This window comes from Spodoptera frugiperda, chromosome 25 (assembly GCF_023101765.2).
Source record: "Spodoptera frugiperda isolate SF20-4 chromosome 25, AGI-APGP_CSIRO_Sfru_2.0, whole genome shotgun sequence".
Taxonomy (NCBI): Eukaryota; Metazoa; Arthropoda; class Insecta; order Lepidoptera; family Noctuidae; genus Spodoptera; species Spodoptera frugiperda.
Genome location: NC_064236.1, coordinates 16,379,782 through 16,404,191, shown reverse-complemented (window position 1 = coordinate 16,404,191; position 24,410 = coordinate 16,379,782). Strand labels below are relative to the sequence as shown.

General features: G+C 35.6%; 2 protein-coding genes across 6 annotated transcripts in view; both read left to right on the top strand.

Annotated features, from left to right (window-relative positions):
• The window catches only part of LOC118267604 (calcium-binding mitochondrial carrier protein SCaMC-2), a 160,851-nt gene extending 159,863 nt beyond the window's left edge, over positions 1-988 (top strand). For all 5 annotated transcript variants that reach the window (XM_050704005.1, XM_035581719.2, XM_035581881.2 and 2 more), the window contains one exon: positions 442-988. In XM_050704005.1, coding sequence (XP_050559962.1) covers positions 442-626 — 185 coding nt within the window. In that variant the 3' untranslated portion in view covers positions 627-988. The remainder of the gene's footprint in view (positions 1-441) is intronic.
• Positions 989-5,366: 4,378 nt separating this feature from the next.
• LOC118274051 (ATP-binding cassette sub-family F member 2) lies at positions 5,367-23,947 on the top strand. The gene is made up of 12 exons (XM_035591437.2): positions 5,367-5,520; positions 5,703-5,859; positions 7,342-7,548; positions 13,391-13,579; positions 14,028-14,171; positions 16,619-16,742; positions 17,097-17,295; positions 17,738-17,917; positions 18,299-18,439; positions 19,119-19,310; positions 19,981-20,184; positions 20,341-23,947. Exons 2-12 carry the CDS (start codon positions 5,712-5,714, stop codon positions 20,473-20,475), a joined length of 1,863 nt encoding a protein of 620 aa, XP_035447330.1. The 5' UTR covers positions 5,367-5,520; positions 5,703-5,711; the 3' UTR covers positions 20,476-23,947.
• The last annotated feature ends 463 nt before the right edge of the window (positions 23,948-24,410 follow it).

Below are 24,410 nucleotides of genomic sequence, written 5' to 3'. Positions count from 1 at the left end.
TTCCGTGTCCGTAGATTATGCGTATATTATAATAGTTTTCCGAAAAAATCATTAATACATATTTTGTGATAGATAACAGTAGAATTAACAGTAAAACCTTACCTACTTGAAACCTATGACCTAAATTTGGTTATTTTAGACATCTATCCTGAGACACCTAGAACAGTACTAAGATATTTTGGTAGATCCTGGTAGGCTTCATCTACAGTTTTGTCGTTAGTAGTATCCACAAGGACTTTTTAAATTTCATGATGACGATGTTGATAGGATGTGTAAACATTCCTATCAATTTTGAGCTGGATGCGAATTGTGCCCTGATTTCTATACTTTGGTACATTTGACCCGACTAAAATGATAAATTGACTGTGTTACCCTTCGTCTGCCTATAAGTAGTTTGATGTTAGTCTTCGGTCTTTACTAAAGATGTTATTTTTATTCCAGAGAAAGCAGCACATGGCGCGGAGGGCACAATGCGCGGTGCGTTCCGCGAGATAGTCCAACGCGAGGGCTTGAGGGGTCTATACCGAGGCATCACTCCGAACTTCATCAAGGTGATCCCGGCCGTGTCCATCTCGTACGTGGTGTACGAGTACGCGAGCCGGTCTCTCGGCGTGAATATGACGTGATCGCGCCGCAGGCCCGCGGCTGCTGACGTCACGCGGCCGGCACGCGACATCCCCGTCGCGACCGTTCCGCCCCAACGCTCGAGCTCAAACTCGCATCACATTCTAATTTAAGCATATTAGCAAATTGCATTTCGTTGTACATAGCTCTTGTGCATGTTACGTCATATTTATTCTGTGTACGTACGTGACATATTCCAATTTATTTAATTATTTCGAAAGGATATTGTAATCGTTTAAGCTTGTAATTGTGTAGCGAACCATTGGTTGCATTTGGTGGTATAAATTGAGGTGGATAGAGTAAACGACACCGACCAGAAGTCGGTCACACAACCTGTGATTACAATAAATTATGTATTTTTTTATTTTATTTTTATTTATTTTCTATTTATTAACCTCATGCACTCTCTCTAATCAGACCGTCCAATTATATTACAAGTATTAAGTTTATCGACTGTATCGTTGCCCATTTGATTTGAAAGAGTGTTGTAGTCTCAAAATAAAATATAGAATATATAGACAGTTTGAGTTTTCGATTCAATTATACAATATATTATGGACGTATCCTTTAGTATAGAGCGAGCATACAGCTGTACTATACACGAGGTAAGGCAAGAGCTGTGATTAGTATAAGCAAAATGTTTGGATTAAATTATAGAAGGTGTAACCTTACTGATGTCTCAAGATTTTCAAAGTGGAGGCCAAGCATCTGAGAAACTAAGGGGCATTGGATACATCTGAGAACAAAAGTACAATTACAAAACCTACATTATGATAAATTGATAACGATTAATATCGACTAACAATGGCCTTATGCACCGGTTCTAGTAACTACTCGATTTAAGTCTCGAATGCTCTCTATTTCTTTGCGTGTACGTACTGCTATGCTTCTAATCTGCCTACACCCTGTAGTTACAGTACAGACCACATTCTCACAATAGAAACCTCTAACATAGCATTGTCCAAAATGCCCATTGATTGTATCAACTGCAAAATCAGTTAATTTTGTGCTCATTTAGTTAATTTTACCTATGTTGATTAAATTTTGTGTATACTGATTTAAACTGAATCAATTATTCCAACATAGCTTAATTACCTCTAAATCAACATAATTTTTTTCTGCCTTTGTCTAATGTAATCCAAAAATTTATATAAAAAAAAAACAAAATAAAATAAAGAAACCTCCAATGTCCTTTTCGCTGTGCAATCTTTAACTAACTAACTATACTTTATTTTTATTAGGTAGGTATTTAAAATTATATAATGCCTTTCTTAATGTTTATCCCTTTAGATATTAGAACAAGAACTAGTAAATTTTTCCTCTCTCGTGTTAGGTAGACTTTTCAAATTATTACAAATTAATCAAATATTATAGGGTTACAATCGCCACTGTTTGCCTATATACACTGTTAATATTGAATTATATGTTATAAATGGCCGCATGTGGAATGCCCGTGTATCTTGCACTCCGATATTTGTTGATGGTAGACCTGAAAACGTCCAATAGTTCTGTAATATATGAACCAATGTCGGAGTTGCAATTTGATTGGGTATTTCGTATGGGTACTGTCAGTAGTGTTTGATGTTTACCTGCTTAAGATTTCGCTCCTCCATCATATAAAGACAAAGCAAAATTCACTTCATACTCGTCTTTAAGCCTATCTTGTTCCATCAGCTTGACGGACGAGAGATGTGCTATATAACAAGATAGGCCATCTTGGGCAGTTTTGTATTAAAATTATAACTTATTTACTAACGTTTTGCTAATTCGCGTCAACTATGTTATTAAATTTTATGTATATTATTAAGTAACTACTGTTCTATAATCTGTTATTGCATGTTTGTTTGTTAATGTGAATTGGGGATTGGTGTAAAGAGATCTTCGTTTATCAAGAAGGTTGTGGATGTAACTCTCATACTGGAATGGTTATGTCACTTTGTAGACATGTGTTAATGTGTCACTAATAAGAAATCACATTAAAACCTTTATTGTAGGTAGGCCAATAAACCACCATATAGTTTGTCTTGTGTTGATGTGGATGTGCTTACCAAATTAAAGTTGATTGGTTCACATAACTGGTTGTTGTCATATTGTGTATGTTTAAAGATCACAAGCATGTAGTATGAAAATTTACACATGTAATGCTGTACGTATTTTCTACAGTTACGTTATAAAAGGTCTTTATTTTATGCAATTTATTCTCTGTGTAGGCACAATTACTCTTACGGTGTAATGATGGAAACAATAGTCAGCCACCAGTCAGTTACTGTGTTTTCCTGGTAGCCTACACAGTTAATTATGTTATGTAGACAATTATATACCTAGTTACAATTGCAATTTTATTTATTTTTTTTATTGTTATAACAACGTGTGCTATGTTTATTTAAACACTTTGGTATGATTGATATAAGAAGACATATTGATTGAACTAAGAAGACCTTTTCTATCAATCTAGAATTCACTTGTGGCCTCGACGTCTTGTCGTTGACTAATTGTCTAATTTGTTAAAAATGCAATATCGTAATTTGTAGTGTGTTGAATTTTAATGCAATTTTGGTGTAATTTAGTTTTAGTTACTAAATGTCATGTAGCTTGTTAGCTAGGGTAGGTAGAAACAAATTTCGTAATATGCTTTTAAGTAGTATTGCTAGTTTACCCTTTCCCTACTTAAAAGATGGTATAACTTAAATAGTGTAATACACCAATCTCAATGATGCCTTCAACTCAAGCAATATTGATATTTATTCATACAAAGAGTAACAAGAAATGCGCGATGTGGTTGCAGCAGGTACATGTAGGTACGTACATTTGCAGGCGGTCCGGTAAGATGTAGAGGGCCTAAAATACAGTTTATCGCATTCAACTACAGAGAGAAACAAGTACCTTAACTTAGTCAAAATATTTTTGCTAATCAATTTCAAATCCAATCTAATAACTATTCATTATATCGATATGTCGTAGTTATTCAATTTAGAGATATTATCTATATTCTATACAATATGGGCGATATCTATACAAAATATTTAATATTATAGCTTAAAGGAAAGATGTGTGTGGAGATCGAGAGGTATTTGACTTTAACTGTTTCGAAGTGGGTATTCCAATTGGGATAATGACGGGGTATGAACATTTAAAATCTAATTAATCCGTTAGATAATGAAAAAATATTAGACACTATTTTTTATTTTGTCATATAAGATAACATACATACTTGGATAAAACTAATCAAAGTTTAGGAGTGGAAGAAAATACGTCATTTCTGTGTACATAGAAGTGACGATACGCGATATGTCAAATCGATATATTAGAAAGTATTTGTTTCCGTAGGAAAATAAAAAAACACCTATCTAATATTGTAATATATTAGAATCTACATAACGGACATTAAAATAAAAATTAGATATCCTATCCTATGTCAGTCATTATGCATTCAGAAATTAATACAATCTTTGTCTCACACACATACTTTTACTGCATAGTGGGGATTATAAGCAATTATGCAATAAACCAGTGTTCTTATTAATAATAATTATTGTTATTAATACAGATAATACAGATTTTATATTATGTATCCAGTATGCCTTTATCTCAAATATTATATTTATCATTTTATCTTACTGTGAAAGATACAATTATTTTGTTGAAATATTTCAATAAATAATTATTGCTGTTGATTGATATTTACCAGAATAAATAAATAAATCTTATTTGTTTTTTTATTTTTATATCCACTAAGTACCTAACTAGCAACTGTATACCTGTACTTTGCCTACACTATTTTCTATTTTACTCTTCGTAAAATAAAAATTATTATATGGTTCCCGTATCCGTTAATTTTTTAAACGAACTGTTTTCAAGCCACGCTCTTGTGTTTATAATTATTATGAGCTACACTGCGCGACACATTACCCTTTATTCTTAGCATTTTTCTCCTTTATTAGTCATTTGATTCGTACCCATAGAATGACCCATAGTAAAAAATATTATGTACCGTACTGTATAGGATTCTGATACACACGATTTAAGGCTATTGATCGTCTTAGGGTAAAACGTCGACGAGGGCTAAATAATTTCATTTGCCGACACTAACTATTTGAACGAGAACGTGCTTGTGTGGGCCAAATTCTTCCACAAGAAGACAGTTCTTAGCAGTTTTTAAATAATAGTACGTAGATACCTATCGATAAATAGAACAAGAACACCTACATTATTAATTTATTGTATCTGTCATTATGTGCCTACAATAAATTTTAATATTTATTTTTAATAGCTTTTCAATAGTTTATGAACAATCAAGTACCTAATCATATCAAAGTACTAGCCATCGTCAGCGTTCCCGTGGGATAAAAAGTATGTATTATTCCATACAATAATCTATACTATGTATTCCAAATTTTATCCCGATCCCTTCAGTAGGTTTTGCGTGAAGGATTAACAAACATTCATACTTACAAACTTTCGCATTTATTACATTAGTAAGATTTTATGATTTTGTCATATGGCAACAACCAAAGGACCATTGTCTCGCATGTATCTGCGCATTGTCTCTACTTAAGTGTTGCCAACGACTTTGTCGTTTAGATTGTCAAATTTGGTAATTGAGCGGCGATTTTCAAAATATTTTAGAGATGAAAAATATTTTAGTGATTTATTTTAAATTTTGAAATTAATATATGGTGGCCTAGTTTTCTTAGTTTATAAAAAAATAATAAAACACAACGTTTTTAGTTTAATATTTGAACAAAACTAAAAATCACCGAGTAGTTTATGATTAATGAGGTGGCAACATTGTGCTGATTGACATTACTGTATCTGTGAATTTTTAAATGTCTTTCTTTTTATTTCAGCACGTGTAGACGCTGACGACTTGCTTATCATCCCATAAAACTAATTTAGGTAATAATAAATTATTCCACTGTATCCACATGAATAAAGTGTAGTGATTGCTCTATAGAATATTCCTTTCGTGATACAGGATATCCTGCGAGTTTCTTTTAAATTACGTTGATGAAATTTAACGCACGTATTATAAGTGGTATTTTTTGTGTTCGTGTTAATAAAAAAATGGCATTGATCAGGTAACCAAAATGCCGTCTGATGCAAAGAAAAGGGCTCAACAGAAGAAGAAGGAACAGGCGAGCAACAGGAACAAGAAACCTGTGGCTAGAGTGACAAATGATGAGAATGGTTCTGCTACTAACGGTAACAAGGAAGAGCGAGAGCTCACCGCAGAAGGTAAATACCACGATGAAATTTGATATTCACTCAATTACACCTTTATTGTAACTTACTTGCGAATTGGTATGTGTCTTTAAAGATTTTATGATGTCAGACAGCCCTTTTCTTGGGTATTCGGTCTCTATATTCATTACTCATAAACCGATAGCTGTCAAGCACATGGCAATATTATAATATTTACGCCTAACATTATAAATAATTATGAATTTAGTATTTGGATATTGTTCAAGTAATTTATGCATGGAGGCTAGGCTTGCTGCAGTGCATCATGTTGTAGATTTGATTTTCATTTGAAACAGTTGTGTAAAAAAACAAGCTGTAGTTCATGTCATTTGTATCATGAACTTGTTTTACAGATCTATTGTAGTAGGTAACATTCACATAAGTATGATATCCGCTCTGTAGGTGGGTATCCTCAAGAGTCATATCTAAGGAAGGGATATAAGTTTGTAGAATTAACTGGTGATATACATTTGTAGACTAAACTGAAATTATCATATAATTTGAAAATAAATACACTTAACCAAACTAATCAACCAATGCTTACTAGTATTATATTGTTGGACTGGTTCTTGATAGCAAATTTATAGGTTAGTAGTTTAAAGTTCAGACTGAAATGCAATTCTATAACTTAAAGAAAAAGAGTTATATAAGTAAGGCCTAGTTTATTGAAGTAGGGTGAATGGAAATCTATGTATTTTGTTTAGTGGGAGTTTGCAATTGAGTCCTGTAAGCAGGACCAAAGGGCTGGTTAACCATTGGCCATCAGCAGGTGAAAAGTATATGCTGCTGTATACCTATGTATGTACACTTTTATGCAAGAAGTAAAGCTTTGTCAACCAATCAGAAATAAATTGTTTGTCTATATTGTTCAACTGCAGCTATGTCATGGTCCAATAGTTTTCTAGGTTTACTTACATAAGTACTATTGAAAAATCAACAAAAAGTTTAAGAAAGTCGTACTTTCACTAAACTTAAATTGCAGTTGAGATCTTCTACAGATAGTAACAAGAAAATTTATTGATATTGACAAAATAACTCTCCTTGGTCAGAATTGGTGCACTTTTAAGTCACCAACATGGTTTTTCTGACAAAACTTAAATGTTTTCTGGAACACATTTACTTACTTTACTTTGTCATCAATTCTGCGACAAATATGAACGGCCTACTGTCATTTAAGACTGCAAATCAATTTGTTGTATCCTTAATGTTATGTATTGTCATGTGCCATCAAACAAATAATTTTAAACTTGAGCTATCTACTATCAGTTGCATCAAAGGGAATGGTTTTGTGATCAGAGATATGCCCAAAATATCTTATAATGTCTCATTAGTGTCACTCGTTCCATAAGAACACCATCCCTGTCCTTAGCCATATAAAATGTTTATTAGATAATCTTAATAGGTCAGATTCCACAGAGCCTAATCAAAGATGATATCGTGAATGAATGTGAATATGAAGTTTGTATCTTGTTGCAGAGGCACTATGTCTTAAACTTGAAGAGGAGGCTAAGATGAACTCTGAAGCCCGATCATGTACTGGTTCGCTTGCTGTCCACCCGAGGTCGAGAGACATCAAGATAGCTAACTTCTCCATCACCTTCTATGGAAGTGAACTACTGCAAGACACTCTTCTGGAGTTGAATTGTGGACGAAGATACGGTCTCGTGGGATTGAATGGATGTGGTATGTAGAACTTTAAGTTGTATGTCCTGTTATTATCATATTATTCATGATGCTAATATGTTAAGGAAGTAATTAATTCTCTTTTAGCAAAGAATGCTAGCGATTTTCGAACATACACATAGTTAAGTGATTAATTTGATCTATTTGTAATGCAATCAAGCGACAATATTCGATTTTGTTTTCTGAAACACTCAAGCATCTTTTGCCTAGGCAAAACGCATATCACAGCCTGTGTACTATAATAATTTAATACTTTTATGCAAAATAATATTTTAGTCATTGGCTTAGGGCTGGCACCCACTGCCGGCACGGTACGGCATATCATAAGAGGATTTTATCACTAATAAAGTTATTATAGAATCTTATTTATGACTTTGGAATTCATCTTACTTTATTTCGATACCACAATGCCACGGTACAGAATGCTACAGAATACCACGGCACCCGTCGACGTGCCATGCCGACAGTGAGCGCCGGCTCTTACTCACTGCCTTACACAATAGTCTAACCAATCAATAACGTTATTGTAGGTAATATTGAAAACTTCCTATTTACGCCTGAAATTATAATAACTCTATCAATCTAAATAAAAATTCGCTTAGTATATTCGAGGAATCGGAATATCGATGTTATTTAGTTAGTATAATTTGCCTAAAAAGCGTGTCAAAATTTAAAATTGTTACGGTTTCTGCAGTCTGCAATCTAATTTTAACGTCATTCATCGTCTGACCAATTTGATCGGCGATACCTTACACTTAAAACATGCTTTGTGTAACGGTATTAATTTCATGATCGCAAAACACGTCACATCGTTCTAATTTGAGCATTGTGGTTTTTCACACCAAAGATTCATTTGCACGTTTGTGAGTTGTTTCTTATCGAATGTTGCGCGAATAAGTACTATAAATTGTTGACAACCAAAAACTTCTCTGACGAAAAATTAAATCTAAAATTATAATTATTGCCTTAGTTATATAGTTATAGGTATACCACTAATAATAAAAGTACATTCCTACCATATAATTCAATTCTGTAACAAATATAAAAAAAAATGAGCCAGCAATTTAAAACTGTGGAATAGAATAATGTTTGTAACTATTGTTATAGCAGTGTGATAGTCTACGTGCATTTATTGATTAGTACACCACTGACCCATTTTTGTGAAAGCGTTACGGTCGCGGTGCAACGGTGCGCTCTAAGAAATTAAAGTTGTATCGTACTATCAAACTTACTTACAATCACTTTTTAAAGTTGTAGAGAAAGAGAAAAATGTTCAGGATCTCGGTTTATATGTGGTCTAGGCAGTGCCACATGCTCTGGAATAGGTAGTTGTAGCCATGTATGATTTCATTATGGACAACATATAATAATGTTATCGTTATGTACGCCTTTGTCAGTGGATATAAAAAGCATCAATAAAAACTCGAAATTAAAAATAAAGCCATGACAACGCCATCTGTTAAGTAAATGACTTGGATGGGAATGGAAAATTTTATAAACTGCTTATCAACCTTAGTACTACCGTATTTGCTACACGTACACAAGTACGTATCGCTCATGGGTTAGAAACAAGTATCATTCATATTCATATGTATTAATATATTTATTTACGTAAAATGAACGTTTTCGAATGCCTTGATGTAGCTTGAAAATCCATGCCACCAACGACTGTTCTACAATGTATAAAGTTACTTTATATTGTTTGTTTCTTAATAAATTCCGTAAATTATGTTATCAGATAAATACTCCTATATTATCGTATGCGATGAAAAATAGACACATACCGCGTTACTTCCTAAAAATGTGCGAGAAAGTGCTAAATGGTATATTCTTCTTTCTATGGTAGGAAGATATTTCTTTCTTAGGCTATTATTAGTCTTTTTTGTTCATGACGATATCAATCGTTTGCTCTTTATTATATTATTAAATAAATGAAGTTATATAAAGGCCGGGCTGCTATGGGAACTGAAAGGTTGGTTGCAACTTAGAAAGTACATTACTAAATATAGAGAGGCAGCTCTACCGAGGCTTGGCTAGTTTTTATATGATGTTTTAGGTAGGTGACGTGAACAAGGCCAGTGGACCCGACGGAATCCCAGCCGTGGTTTTAAAAACCTGTGCGCCTGAGTTGTCTCCAATCCCGACACGCCTGTTTCGACTTTCCTTGGAGTCTGGTCAAGTGCTAGTTGCATGGAAGCTGGCCAACGTGCAGCCTGTGCCCAAAAAAGGTAGTCGTGCTGACCCTAACAATTACCGACCAATCACAGTCACGTCCATACTCTGAACGTGTACTTAACAACAGGCTCCTGGCATACCTTGAAGGTAACGACTTCCTCAGCGATCAGCAATATAAGTTTCGCCGCAACCGATCCACTGGGGACCTTCTTGCGTATGCCACCCACATTTGGAGCGAGGCCATCGAGAAGCACGGGGAGGCATTAGCGGTCTCACTCGATATATCGAAGGCCTTTGACAGGGTTTGGCACGACAGCCTTATCGGCAAGCTTCCTGCATATGGACTTCCCGCTGATCTGTGCAGATGGATTGCAGACTTCCTGAGGGATCGGTCAATCCGAGTAGTCATTGATGGCTGCTCGTCTGACCAATTTGACATCAACGCCGGAGTCCCTCAGGGGTCAGTACTTTCAGCAACGCTCTTTTTGCTGCACATCAACGACCTGCTTAAGCCCGGTATCTTTGGGTATGCAGATGACAGCACAGTTGTTGAAAGGTATGTGTCCGATGCGCGGACTAGCGGAACACAGATCCAGTCTCTAAGAAAATCCATGGTCGAACGGTTGAACTCGTCCTTGAAGGCGGTCTCCGATTGGGGTGACACCAACTTGGTCAAGTTCAATGCTACCAACATCCAGGCGTGTCTATTCTCTGCCAAACGGAGTGAATTTCCGCTAGCTCCTACTTTCCGAAATGTATCCGTTCCAATATCGGATCATCTTGAGCTTCTGGGCGTAACTCTATCGCCTACCCTAAACTTCGGCTCATATATAGAGTCGAAGGCGCATCTGGCTGGTATTTAGCCGAGCCGTCCTCATCGGTGAGAACAGTACTCCAACTTCCTGTTGGGCATCCTCTGGAGGGTGAGACGGTACTTCACATCGGAACAACTACTGAGCCTGTACCAAGCGCAGGTTCGGTCTTGTATGGAGTACTGTTCTCACCGATGAGGACGGCTCGGCTAAATACCAGCTCGATGCGCTAGAACACATCGAAAGGCGTGCCAAGAAGCTCATCAATGATGATGCGCTTGTGGAGGCCCGGCTTCAAAGCCTCGAACACAGGCGTAAGGTTGCAAGCCTTTCCGTTTATTACCGGATACATTTCGGAGAGTGTGCGGGGGAATTGCACAACTTGATTCCTCCTAGTCCTTTTCATCGTCGAACCACAAGACAATCGGCGAGGCGTCACCGCTTCATGGTAGATATCCCACCCACTCGCACGAAGCGCTTCGCTTCAAGCTTCCTTGTGCGAACTGCTAGGGAATGGAACTCCTTGCCGGAGTCTGTGTTTCCTGATGAGTATAACCTGGGTGTCTTCAAGGCCCGAGTGAATAGGTTGCTTATGTGCAGACGTGCTCCACCGTAGGCCGCATCATCACTTACCATCAGGTGAGATAGCGGCCAAACGTCGACCCATCAAAAAAAAAAAAATACTTCTGGAGCGTTGCCAGCTTTTGTTGTAACTGCCCAACATAATTCACGATAATTAGTTATAACAAAAACTTATTTGGTTTTGTATAATGTATCTAATTTAATTTCCATTTTATTTCTAAAGACTTAATTAGATTTTTAGAAACTGTCTGATTTGTAAACAAATTCAGAACTTACTGAGTATTCACAAGAGCGATAACAGTCGTATCGATCTTGACACAATGATAATAGTCAGTGTGATATTTTTGCCGAGTTTTCCCGTTAGTCCCGTGAGTCCCATCTAGTCAATTTGTGGAAAAAGTGATCTATTATTATTCTCGTCTTGTAAAGAAATCTTGTTGAACAATTCGTCGCCCTACCCGCTAACTGTCGTATCTCACAAACCGACCTATCTGCACTGACATTTAATAGATACCTTAGGGCTTTAGGGCGACTACAAAATTAAAGAATAAGCCAAGACCTATATAAAAAAACTTTTTAATTCATTGATAAAGCCACAAATAACGCATCTACAGTAATTTAACTGTAACGCCGGACCGAAAAACGGTTGCCCTGGAAAAACATCAATTTGTAGTTACGACAGTTAGCCGGGAGGGTGACGAATTTACACTTAAAAAGAAATCAACAACAGGGGTAAGGTATCGACAAGAAGTATGTTTACACAGAAACCTCGATTAAATATTCAATACAGTGACGCATTACCCTTAGACTTTGCAATCGATTGTCTATACATACAGAATAGCGACATCGATTGTGTGGGCGGTCCGTAACAAAAAAAAAAAAAGTTTGTCGTGTCAAATAATTTTGAAATAATTTTACTTCCCGTACTTTAAATTCTCAACCATGATAGTTTGGGCTCGCGTTTTTGTACTGGTTTACGATTTGAGTAAAACGAGGAGGAGTAAGGTGAGCTTCAGAGAATGTGAGTGCAAGTAGCCATAGCCTCTGTTTTCCAAGTCAACAGCTCGACATTTACATTTTCCTGAATGTTTGTGAATGTGTTACCGACTGCGAGTGTCGCTGCACCTTCGAATTTATACTTGTTAACTAGACAAAAATCATCAACGTAGACATCAACGTAGGTTGATATCTCAAACCTTTTATTTTTATCATTAATTAACATATTTTTAAAACTACTTTCTGCCAGCGGGTTCGCCCGCGTTCCACACACCATAAGATACATATGTCTGTTCAACTTCAATCGTTTTGACGTAATAGTATTCGCAAATTTTCGCATTTATAATATCAGTAGGATATAAGACATTTTTTAACAGTAGGTATATTAAAATACTTTTTTGACGTTTCTAAGTACCTGATGTGGTCTTATAAAATACGTTCTTGGATTTAGATGAAATTTATTTGAATGTTAAATGATGCTGCGCTATTATATTAAAGGCGAAATATTTACATTGCATTTATTGCGAATTATTATATTTTCTTGGGAATAACCTTCCTATGCTATTTTTATACTTAAGTACGTACACCAGCTTGCAAATATCGTTTATAGACACATAAAGTAAACTTCAAATTAGAATTAGTTAGTATAAGTATTCGTTTTTGTCGAGATTTATACGACGCTGCGCTGCATTTTTGGTTCCATGATAATTTAAAACAAAAAAGAGGGAATGTTGTGTGCATCTGTAAAAGATATGCATATGGGAGTTGTATTAGTCAGATGATTGGAAAATGTATTATATGCATATTGTTGATGTGCCTGTTGAATAAATAAAAATAAAAAAATATGTTTATTGTTATTGAGATCCTCTTTTAAGTCTTTAGTCTACTGACTTATAACTAATAAGGCGAGTTTTGTTTATTCTTGATAGCGAATATAATGTATGCTGTATCGAAAGACGCGACGCGCGAAGTATTGGTCCTATACTCTTTACAGCTCTTTTTATTTTGGTATTTGAATAGTAAATAAACAATTAGTTCGCCTGATTGGTGAAACATTATAATAAAATAAATTAAAAACTTTTATAATGTAATTTCAGCTCTACTTTGGTCTCGTTCTACAGGCCGTTGCGTAGCGTGTTAGCTAGTTTCTGTCCACAACTGTACTGATACTTTCGTACTGATTCTCCTTCATGCATGATTACAGGCGTCATAAATTCTGATATATATATTATTATTATATATATATTTGTCTAACGTAAAGTATTGATAATTTCCAGGCAAGTCGTCGTTGCTGGCCGTGCTAGGTCGTCGCGAGGTGACTATACCCGCGCATATTGACATTTTCCATCTGACGAGGGAGATGCCCGCCTCCGATAAGTCTGCACTTCAATGTGTCATGGAAGTCGATGAGGAGAGGATCCAGTTGGAGAAGCTCGCCGAAGAGTTGGCGCAGTGCGAGGATGATGGTAAGAATTATTGCTATAATGTAATTCTGACTGCACGGTTGGCGCGGTGGCTGAGCAACTGGCCGTGTAACGTGTAGCGGAATCGATCCCCCCACGGAGCAACTCTTTGTGTGATCCACAAATTGTTGTTCGTGTGAACTTGTATGTTTGTAAACGTACCCACAACACAAGAGAAAGAGAAATCTTAGTGTGGGGCAATATTTTAAAAAATATATAATGATAGTGATTCTGTACAATCTTACAACGTTTTATTATGAACAAGGTAATCACAGTTTAGTAAAAAAAAATATACTTAACAGTATCATATACGCCATACAACAGTATCCTATACATATGATACCATTCATACGCTTGGATGGTATTTTAGATATTTAATCTTTATAATTAAATATTCAATCAAACTATAATTAAAGTACCTATTATATTTACACACTGTGTTCGTTTCTAGACGCTCAGGAACAGTTAATGGACGTGTATGATCGACTGGAGGACCTGAGCGCCGACACGGCAGAAGCGCGCGCAGCTAACATTCTACACGGTCTTGGCTTCACCAAGGAAATGCAACAGAAGGCAACAAAGGACTTCTCAGGAGGTTAGTATTCATTATTATCATCATCGTCATCCTCATTAGCTCGTGAGAATCCACTGTTGAACTATGAGCCTTCTCTACTGAAGATATGTTTGCCATTAAGCCCTAGCTAAGCAAGCAGATTAAAGATTGCAGTTTAAAACTATCAAGTTTATGAAAAAAGGTTGGCCGGGCCACCAACGCCAACTCTGTTAAATATGTAGTTCTGTAGTTAAGAGGAAAAGAAGAGTAAGGGTGTGACAAATGTATTCTTCTCAGAGGGCTTAGTACGAGTTTGTTTTACGTTGAACGAGGCCGCGTTCGAAGCTCTTATTGGTTTGTTCATTCGCGTCGGGAAATCAGAGCGCCGAACGCCCTCTCGTTTTGTTTTTGTTCAACGTAAAGCTAACTCGTACTACGGTACTCCTGTCACCACACGGTGAGAAGTTAGTATTGCTACAACAAACGGGCCTACGGAGCATACCAGCAGTTTTTTACCCGACTGCCAAGGAAGGGTTATGTTTTTCGCGCGTATCTTGTATGTATGAGCCTAATATTCTTTATTACCTCATTTCTTCGAAACGGCTTGATGGATTTCGACAATCAGGGTATCGTTGGATTCGTCTTAATTACCCAAGTGTTCTTAGATATGTGACGTAAAACAAAAACCAACATGGCGGCCGTGAGGCGCCCTAGACAGGAGTAAAAAAAAAAATTTTTTATTTGCTACAATATGGGTATCAAATTAAAGAGCTCATCATGAGGATTCCAAAATGGTATATCACTGACATATAGAAAAAAAATACTATGTGCAATTATGTTCTTTATTATCCAAACTAAATACTCGTATAGGTACTACGCGATGCGATTGACTAGCGGTGACTGAACTTAAAAGTGAAAAGTGATAATAAAAGTACGTCTTAACTAAATTATTTACAATGAATTTATTTATAAATAAAGGACTAGCGACCCGCCCTCGCTTTGCTGAACGTTAAATAAGGAATCTATCTACATAGTCGTTTACCTATAGCCCATGCGACGTGTCAACTGTAAAGACCGTTTTTTGTCTAAAACTAGTAGAAATTTTGAAACAGTGTAAAGAGTAAATTTTATCTTCATTTAATGTAGAAAATTAATAGACTATTTAAAAGAATAAGGATTAATACTATTACGGACAAAAACCCCTCACAATAAAAGATCCAAAAAAAAATATATTAAATAGTCCACACGACGAAAATTCTTTTAAAGAATTAGACCGTTTACGAAATTTGTAAATAGTAAATTTTACTGCCCTTAATCCTTCTTCTTTTTCTAATTCCTTTACTCTCTTTGTGTTACGCAATCAATCTAAAATAACTGGATCGACGTGTGTTATTTTTTTATTATCTTGGTATTGGAAGTAGTTCTCTCGTGTCGCGGGTGAAATCTTGAAAAACACATAGCCGTATTATAACTAACTAAAAAGTGTTAAATAAAAATAAATAAATTTAAAAAATTAAAAAAGCACCCGACTGCATAAAAAACACTTTAAATAAAAACTGAAAAGTAAAAAACAAGCTTAGTCTAAAAGTGTAGATAGCAATGCTATTACCACAAAATTAAATAATTTCATAATCAATACACAAAAAATAATAATCTTATGCGAAACATAATTGAGTGTAACAGTCGGGACCCATTAAATAAACTAGACTAAAATCATTCAATATGGGTCCCGACTGTTGCACTCAATTATGTTTCGCATAAGATTATTATTTTTTGTGTATTGATTATGAAATTATTTAATTTTGTGGTAATAGCATTGCTATCTAAACTTTTAGACTAAGCTTGTTTTTTACTTTTCAGTTTTTATTTAAAGTGTTTTTTATGCAGTCGGGTTTTTTAATTTTTTAAATTTATTTATTTTTATTTACAAAGAGTACTCTATACTATCGATTACACTTGTTTGAAGTTCTTACGAATATTTCCTCGGTTACAATCCCAAATCTATATATTAATACGTGATGCAAAAACTTTGGACCGCTTTTTACGAAAATTGCGCGGACGTAGGAGCATAAAATTTGATACACTTATAGTTTATGTGTAGGAGAAGTGCAGAACGCTAATATTTTTCAAAAATAATACTTATAAAGTACATTAAATCAATAAATAAAACATTACACCCAAATGCATAGTATCTGATCGTATTTGACATAACGTCAAAATCGATAGACATTGCGATGATATTCTCACGTCTCATATGAATAGAGTTTTATAAAAGAGTTTGTTTGAGTTTGGGGTAAATAAAAATTATCCTTGAACGTATGTTAAGTAGTATTGTAAATTAAATCGTATATGGTTGAATTTCGACCACTAGGCGACCACTAGTAATAATAAATACGAAAGTAAGTTTCTGAAATGCTGGTATATATACGTTAAAGTCAGATAAGCTATATTTTGGAGACGTTGATTCCTAACCTGACATTTGCTCAAAGGTTGGCGTATGCGTATCGCGCTGGCACGTGCGCTGTACGTGAAGCCTCATCTTCTGCTGCTGGACGAGCCCACCAACCATCTGGATCTCGACGCCTGCGTGTGGCTTGAGGAAGAACTCAAACAGTAAGGATTGTTCATAAAAATATTCTTCTTTTTTAAAAAACCGTGGTACAACTTCATACCGTGACAGACACAACTTGCCAACTCCATACCTTCGTGTGGGGCTGGTAAGAGACAAATATGGCGCTCTATGTTATTAAGTCACGTTACAACTTCTTTTTCGTCAAATATCATACTCAATTCTCTTAGAATAGATAGATAATGAGAATATAGCTATTTTCATATAATTTTATTAGTGAAAACAATTTAATTTTTATTTTCTCATCATTCCTATTAAAAATCGAATCACGACCTATTTTAATGATCAATCGTTAAGGTAATAATATTTGAACTAATATTGATATGTCTTAATTCCAGCTACAAACGTATCCTCGTGCTGATATCTCACTCGCAGGACTTCTTGAACGGCGTATGCACTAACATCATTCATATGAGCAAGCGCCGGCTCAAGTACTATACGGGCAATTATGAAGCCTTCGTCAGGACTCGGATGGAACTGCTGGAGAACCAGATGAAGCAGTACAACTGGGAGCAGGACCAGATCGCTCATATGAAGGTCGGTTAAACGGGATGTATATCTGTGCTTCATATAGCAACTTGTTTGCTTACTACTGAAACCAGAATTTCTATACTATGTACCAAACTTCCTCCAAACACGTCTAGTAACTCTTTTCGTGGAAGAGAAACAAACATACATATATCTTCACCATCTATCAATGTGGTTCTTTCTAACTAGTCAAATTCAACACTTAATTGCACTATAGTTTACATGGTGCACCAGAATACTAGTCTTCCAAAATTCTAGTCGTGTTTACTAACCTCTTACTTGTACTGATAGGTGTCACTTATAGATCGGTAAAAACGAAACAGACGCTATATGTGGCATATCTTATCTTAGCCTTTCCTAAATTTACTTGAAATAGGTGAAAATAGGCATTGCTGTTCTAACAATAAGGCAATATTTATTACATGAATAATTAATCGTAGTATTTTTACAGAACTATATTGCGCGGTTCGGTCACGGTTCCGCCAAGCTGGCCAGACAAGCTCAGTCCAAGGAGAAGACACTGGCTAAGATGGTGGCCCAGGGATTGACGGAGAAAGTTATCGATGACAAGATCCTTAACTTCTACTTCCCATCGTGCGGGAAGGTGCCGCCCCCTGTTATTATGGTGCAGGTTAGTATTTTACATGTAATCTCTCAATATTTATTAAGACGAATATATCTAATTTCTTTCATAATCTGTATAACAGTTAATTATAATATGGTTTTATTAAACCTGCCAACGTTCAGAAATAGCACAGCAGACACTCCGTAACAATAAGGTGATCCCTTATGTGAAGTAACTGACGACAAGTGGCTGCTATATTTATTTTAATTTGTGCCAAAAATAAGACTAGGCTGAAGTACTAATTTTTTATTTTATTTATATGATAAATGCTCGTAGTTGATTTTGTGGCATTTTGTGCAATTATACTTTATTCATTGACAATTGACAAAAAGGCGTTCTCGAGTGTGTAGATGCTTTGATGACTGATGTTAAATTATGTGTTTTCAGAATGTGTCATTCCGGTATACTGACTCAGGCCCATGGATTTACAAGAACTTGGAGTTCGGTATCGACCTCGATACACGTCTCGCACTTGTAGGACCTAATGGAGCTGGCAAGTCCACACTCCTTAAATTGTTATATGGAGATGTAAGTATATTTCTTGTCTTATGTTATGGATAGCGTTGCCAGGAGTCCGGATAAAGCCGGTCATGGTCAGGCTTTTTGATTGCGTATCCAGCCAAAATTAATAGTATTCGGATGGTGTCTGGCTTTTATTGTGTTATGGTAAACATAAAAACGCTTAGTTTTTACATTCCTTTTTCTGTCCTATTAATAATAGGTCGCGAAATCCTCAATCTTGTAGCGTGTCCGGCCTTTTTACTCACATGTCTGGCCAAGCTGGCTGGCCTGTCCGGCTTTTAGGTTTGGCGACCTGGCAACCCTAGTTATGGACAAGAATTTTAAGGATATACATACTCAAGGCATTTTTGCAAAGTTGTGAAGGGATTCAATTATTAAAATCGAAATTTGTTGCATGTTATATTAAATTTTTATCATTGATAGTCTGTGAAACTGTATTATGTATTTGCGTCCACGAATTGGTTAGCACATTTTAATATATATAATCTTTATAAATCTTACTATATAATCTTACAAAGTACATAAAACTCGGAAAAAGTTGTTGTTAGCTTTCGAACCTGCATTCTCATATATGCATCAATGCCTTTATATACCTGCCTACCTACCTTTAGTCACAGTAATATTTATAATATTCAGTAGCAACAATGTTCTCTGTTACTAAAATAAAATGTTACTTTGATTACAGCTCGTCCCGTCCACTGGTATGATCCGTAAGAACTCTCACTTGCGTATCGGTCGTTACCACCAGCACTTGCACGAGCTGCTGGACTTAGACCTGTCACCGCTCGACTACATGATGAAGGAGTTCCCTGAAGTCCGAGAGCGGGAAGAAATGCGCAAGATCATCGGACGATACGGACTCACCGGACGACAACAGGTAACTTGATCACTCCGTTACGTTTATCTGCGAGCTAGATTCTGTCCACGATTTCGTACAAGTATACATAGTAACTTTATGTATTTTATTTTGTTCAGTTTCGTAGCCATATTTTGCTACGAATGGACTGGCTCGACTGGACTGTTATACGATTTTCTTTTATATATATTATTACGTGATGCAAAAACTTTGGACCTCTTTTTACGAAAATTGCGCGGACGTAAGAGCATAAAATTTGGTACACTTATAGTTTATGTGTAGGAGAAGTGAAGAACGCTAATATTTTTCAAAAATAATGCTTATAAAGTACATTAAATCAATAAATAAAACATTACATACACATGCATAGTATCTGATCGTATTTGACAAAACGTCAAAATCGATAGACATTGCGATGATATTCTCACGTCTCATATGAATAGAGTTTTTTAAAAGAGTTTGTTTGAGTTTGAGTTAAATAAAAATTATCCTTGAACGTTGTTAAGTGGTATTGTAAATTAAATCGTATAATATGGTCGAATTTCGACCACTAGGCGACCACTAGTATATATTATTATATAGAATCACTAAGATATTTTCTTACAAGTATTACAATTTCGTAATGTGTTGGAAAAACTGTCAGGTGTAATAATAAATTAAAGGTAATTTACTAAAATTTTGTGTTTTACAGGTGTGTCCGATGCGTCAATTGTCTGACGGGCAGCGGTGCCGCGTTGTGTTCGCTTGGCTTGCGTGGCAGACACCGCACCTCCTCCTCCTTGACGAACCTACCAATCATTTGGACATGGAGACTATCGATGCGCTAGCGGACGCTATCAACGATTTCGACGGCGGAATGGTACTCGTGAGCCACGACTTCAGGCTTATTAACCAGGTATAAACAAGAATAAATTTCTATTACCCAAAACAATCCTCATTTAGCGTTGCGTGTGTCTATAGGCGACATCGAGCATGGACATTATCATGACTATTTGAAATGATCGCATTCATCCATTCATTAGACTCAACTTTTCTTGATTTTCATTTACAGGTCGCGGAGGAAATCTGGATATGTGAGAATGGAACCGTCACAAAATGGCAAGGCGGCATTCTCAAATACAAGGACCATCTCAAATCCAAGATCATGAAGGAGAATGCAGAGAATGCGAGCAATGCTCGTAAATAGCCCAATATCTAGCTGTAACCCTTAGATTATGTTCGTGCGTCGCGCGGCGCTCCCTCTCCACCTGCGACTGATATACTGGCTACTCATGACATTCTTGTGTAACATCAACCATGTGAAAGCCAGTGCAATATCATAACAAAGCAATTTCCCTGTTAATGCTAAGATCACCCGGCCGGTCCGACACTGGTGCAGTCAGCTCTCTGATCAACATCTTATTATTGTGGACACTGTTTGTATGCAATTATATCTTAACTCGTGAAACTAAGCCGTGTTAAGGGAGATGCTTCAAGGTAGTTCGCGAAATATACGTTTTCTTAAGTTTTTGCAATTTACAGCTCGATATATATATATATATATATATTTTTTTTGATGAGACGTTGCAGCTCGACATTAGGATTTTCTCCTGTCGTGGGTGCGTTTACAAACATACAAGTTCACATACACGTGACACCCAGACCCGGAACAATAATCTGTGGATCACACAAAGAGTTGTTCCGTCCGGGAATCGAACCCGCGACACGTTGCACGGCAGCCAGTGGCCTAGCCACCGCGCCAACTGTGCAGTCAGTCAGTCATATTGGATAGTATGATGACAAAATATATATTCGCGGTTGTAAACACAGTTATACTTGTTCATTTAATTACTTGTTGTGATTTTAATTTCACAGGCTAGCATGAAGCATTCACCTTGATATTACAAAACACTTAACATATTTACTTAAGACAATTTACTTAAAGCACTTAACTGCATTGATCGTTGTGAAGAACAGTTCAATTTGTGTATTACTTAAATCGTACAAGGGTAACGTCTAGCAGTAGTCTAAATTATCTGTTAACTCCTAGTTTAATACATGAATGTTCCGAGATTTAATATATCTATGTTATGTACATTAGTAAATCAAAATCTACATATAATACTTAAATGTTAATGTTTTAAAAGCAAGTTCTGTATCTGTAATGTTTGTTGATATCTGGCGACATGGTCGTAGTGAAAAACTGCGACTGATGTAGAGGCTGTACTTAGTCACAGGTGTAGTAGAGATTCTCGCTCAGACCAGTTTGTGATCGACAATTATTATAGGATTGTGATTCCTTAAGCTGCCTATTGAAGCTTAGTTATATAGTGGTATTTAAATAATTATGTGATATATTTCCCAGATGCCTTAAGCTTAGCCGTGGCCAGATTGAGCCTAACGTAAGCGAACTGACCGCAGCTATGTTTAAGATTATATTATATGTTAACTATCGCCTGGGAAATTGCCACAATGTTAGGTCACTTACATTTGGTTGTTCACATCATGTAGTGAAGGCCCACACATTTTATAACGAAAAAATTTATTACAATTTGAATTTAATGTATTCACTATTCATTGAATTGAATTTATTACAATATACATTCATACATAGTATTTGAAATTTATATCAACCTATACACTTTTTATAAGTAAGTATAGAAAAATGGTGGTTCTATTTTTGGAAATAATTTAACTATCTTAATTTTTCTCCACATTTAACAGCAAAATAGCGATTTCGTTTTTAATTATGTTTGACAAATTAATTATGAAATTGGGGTACTTATCTATCATGGTATGATGACTAGCAAAGTATTTTATGATTATAGGTAATGCGTTGTACGTTGTTATACATTATTAGAAGAAATTATATTTAAAAATGTGAATTTAACGACCTACATCTTTATGATTTGGCAACAATAATGTATAAACCTTAGTATTGATATGAAGATTAAACTTAAAAATAGTCAATCATAACGTAACTGCATATTTCCTAACACTGAACATGACCATTTCAATTTTATATGCACACACATCTTATTCAATTTTAGATTAATATGCATAATATCCGAAGTACCTAATCTATAGCAGTATTTAGGGTAAATAGATGGTAAGACCAGTTCACTCGCGAGTGTGGCGTGGTTTGAAGCTTACTAGTGTTGTAAGAGAATGTGATGTATCATTTGAAAGCGCCTTCAGGAACAAGGTCCGCGTGATTGTCGTGTGGTAAGCGACCAAATGTATGATTAGAAACTCGTGAACTGCGTCATGGTGGTAACTAGATGTAATAGTGAATGTTTCGGCTTACATAGGTAGCGACACGGATGCCTTCTAAATAGTTTTTGATTACATTATTTATATTAATTTTATCCAATATTACAAGTATGCCTCGACTGCTCATTTACTTAACTGATCAATCTGTACCAAGCCCATGATGTTCTTATGTGTTGCTCTGCCCCTTATATAACATATTCAATTCAAATCAATCTATTATATATATATAGGGTGTCCCAAAATTAACGCAAGATTTGAATCAAATAGAAAACGCCGTTTTTAGTGTTTTGATAGTTATATTTTTATTGACTCGTAAAGTACATAGGATAGGGTTATGTATGGAATAACACATCGGACAAATGGCCTCCACGGCTTTATGCACATGCACTTTTTTGTTGAAATTTTCCATGACTATTCTGCATAAATGTGGCTGAATTTCGTTGATGCAGCGTTAAATCTCCTCCTTTAATGCACGGGTGGTTGTGGGCTTGTTGACATAGACTTGTGATTTCAAATAACCCCATAAAAAGAAGTCTAATAGTGTTAAATCACACGATCTAGGAGGCCAATTTTGATCACCGAAACGAGAGAGTACACGACCTGGAAATGTCTCATGCAGTAAATTTAATAATGAAGACACGTTGTTCTATCGTGTAACGCTCCATTTTTAATAACCCTATACTGTTAGCTGTCAAATTGCTTTTTTTTCAGGGTTGCCAACACTTCACTGCATAAATGGCAGCAAATTCAAATCTTGCGTTAATTTTGGGACACCCAATATAATACCTTTACTTTTGTTTTAATGAAATGTTGTTTGATAATGACAAAGTAGGTGTAATATGTTATGTAATTTGGTCTATATTGTTGTTTTATCCATAGGCCTATCAGTTGTAGTTAATGTACTGATGGAAAATGAAAGGTTTCTTAACAGACCAATGGTTGTAAATGTTCAAAATATTAAATTTTTTACTTAATTTATATATGATAACCGAATTTTAAGTGAGATTTTTAAATAACTTAATTAACATCTAAAATCTTGTTATTAATATGCTAATAAGCCGTAGAGAAAATATCATAGAAATAATGACTAACCCTAATATCATTGTCAACCAGAATAGTTTTGTCTTAGAAAATGTTATCCTACAACAACATCAAGTGCTGTTGGTTTGCAATAATTGAATATTTTGCAGGGCGAGTGTGGTTACCTGTGTATTTATATACATAAATATATCTTATTTGAATGTTATTCTACTGAAGTTATTTTTAATAGAAAATGTGTTACAGCCTGCACCTAACCTGCGTAATAGTATTAACTTGTATTCTATGGGGTTTAATTGTTAAATTTCCATTTCTAAAAGCTTGATCTGAGGCAAATTAATATGAATCAATAAAATAATACACATGGATATTTAGTTTTCTTTATTTCTTACCGTGTATTTTATAGTGAACTAGCAAACCTGGCGAACTCCGTTTCGCCACCATGTCTTTTTTCCTAAATTTTTTTTTGTTATAAACCTCACGGAACCCTATACCTTTCCAACAAATGCAAAACCATGGAAATCGGTTCGTGCGTTCTGGAGTTATAGCGTCAGGAAGGAAAACCCGACTTATTTTTATATAATAGACTAGCAAACCCGGCGAACTCCGTTTCGCTTACAATGATTTTCTCTGTTTTCCTGCTTTTCTCTTAATTTTTTTTCCTGAATTATCTTTTGCTATAAACCTCACGGAGCCCGAGACCTTTCCAACGAATACAAAACCGTGGAAATCGGTTCGTGCGTTCTGGAGTTTTATATTTTTATATAGATTATTGAGTAGAATTATAAATGCCAGACGTGTTAAAGAACAAGTATTATAATTTACAATCAA

Bases quoted from the DNA above. Each gene is read 5' to 3' on its own strand.
- LOC118274051 (XM_035591437.2), top strand. From the start codon at position 5,712: ATGCCGTCTGATGCAAAGAAAAGGGCTCAACAGAAGAAGAAGGAACAG. The intron at 13,580-14,027 runs GTAAGAATTATT...GTTCGTTTCTAG, and splicing joins GGCGCAGTGCGAGGATGATG to ACGCTCAGGAACAGTTAATG. The intron at 17,918-18,298 runs GTTAGTATTTTA...ATGTGTTTTCAG, and splicing joins CCCCTGTTATTATGGTGCAG to AATGTGTCATTCCGGTATAC.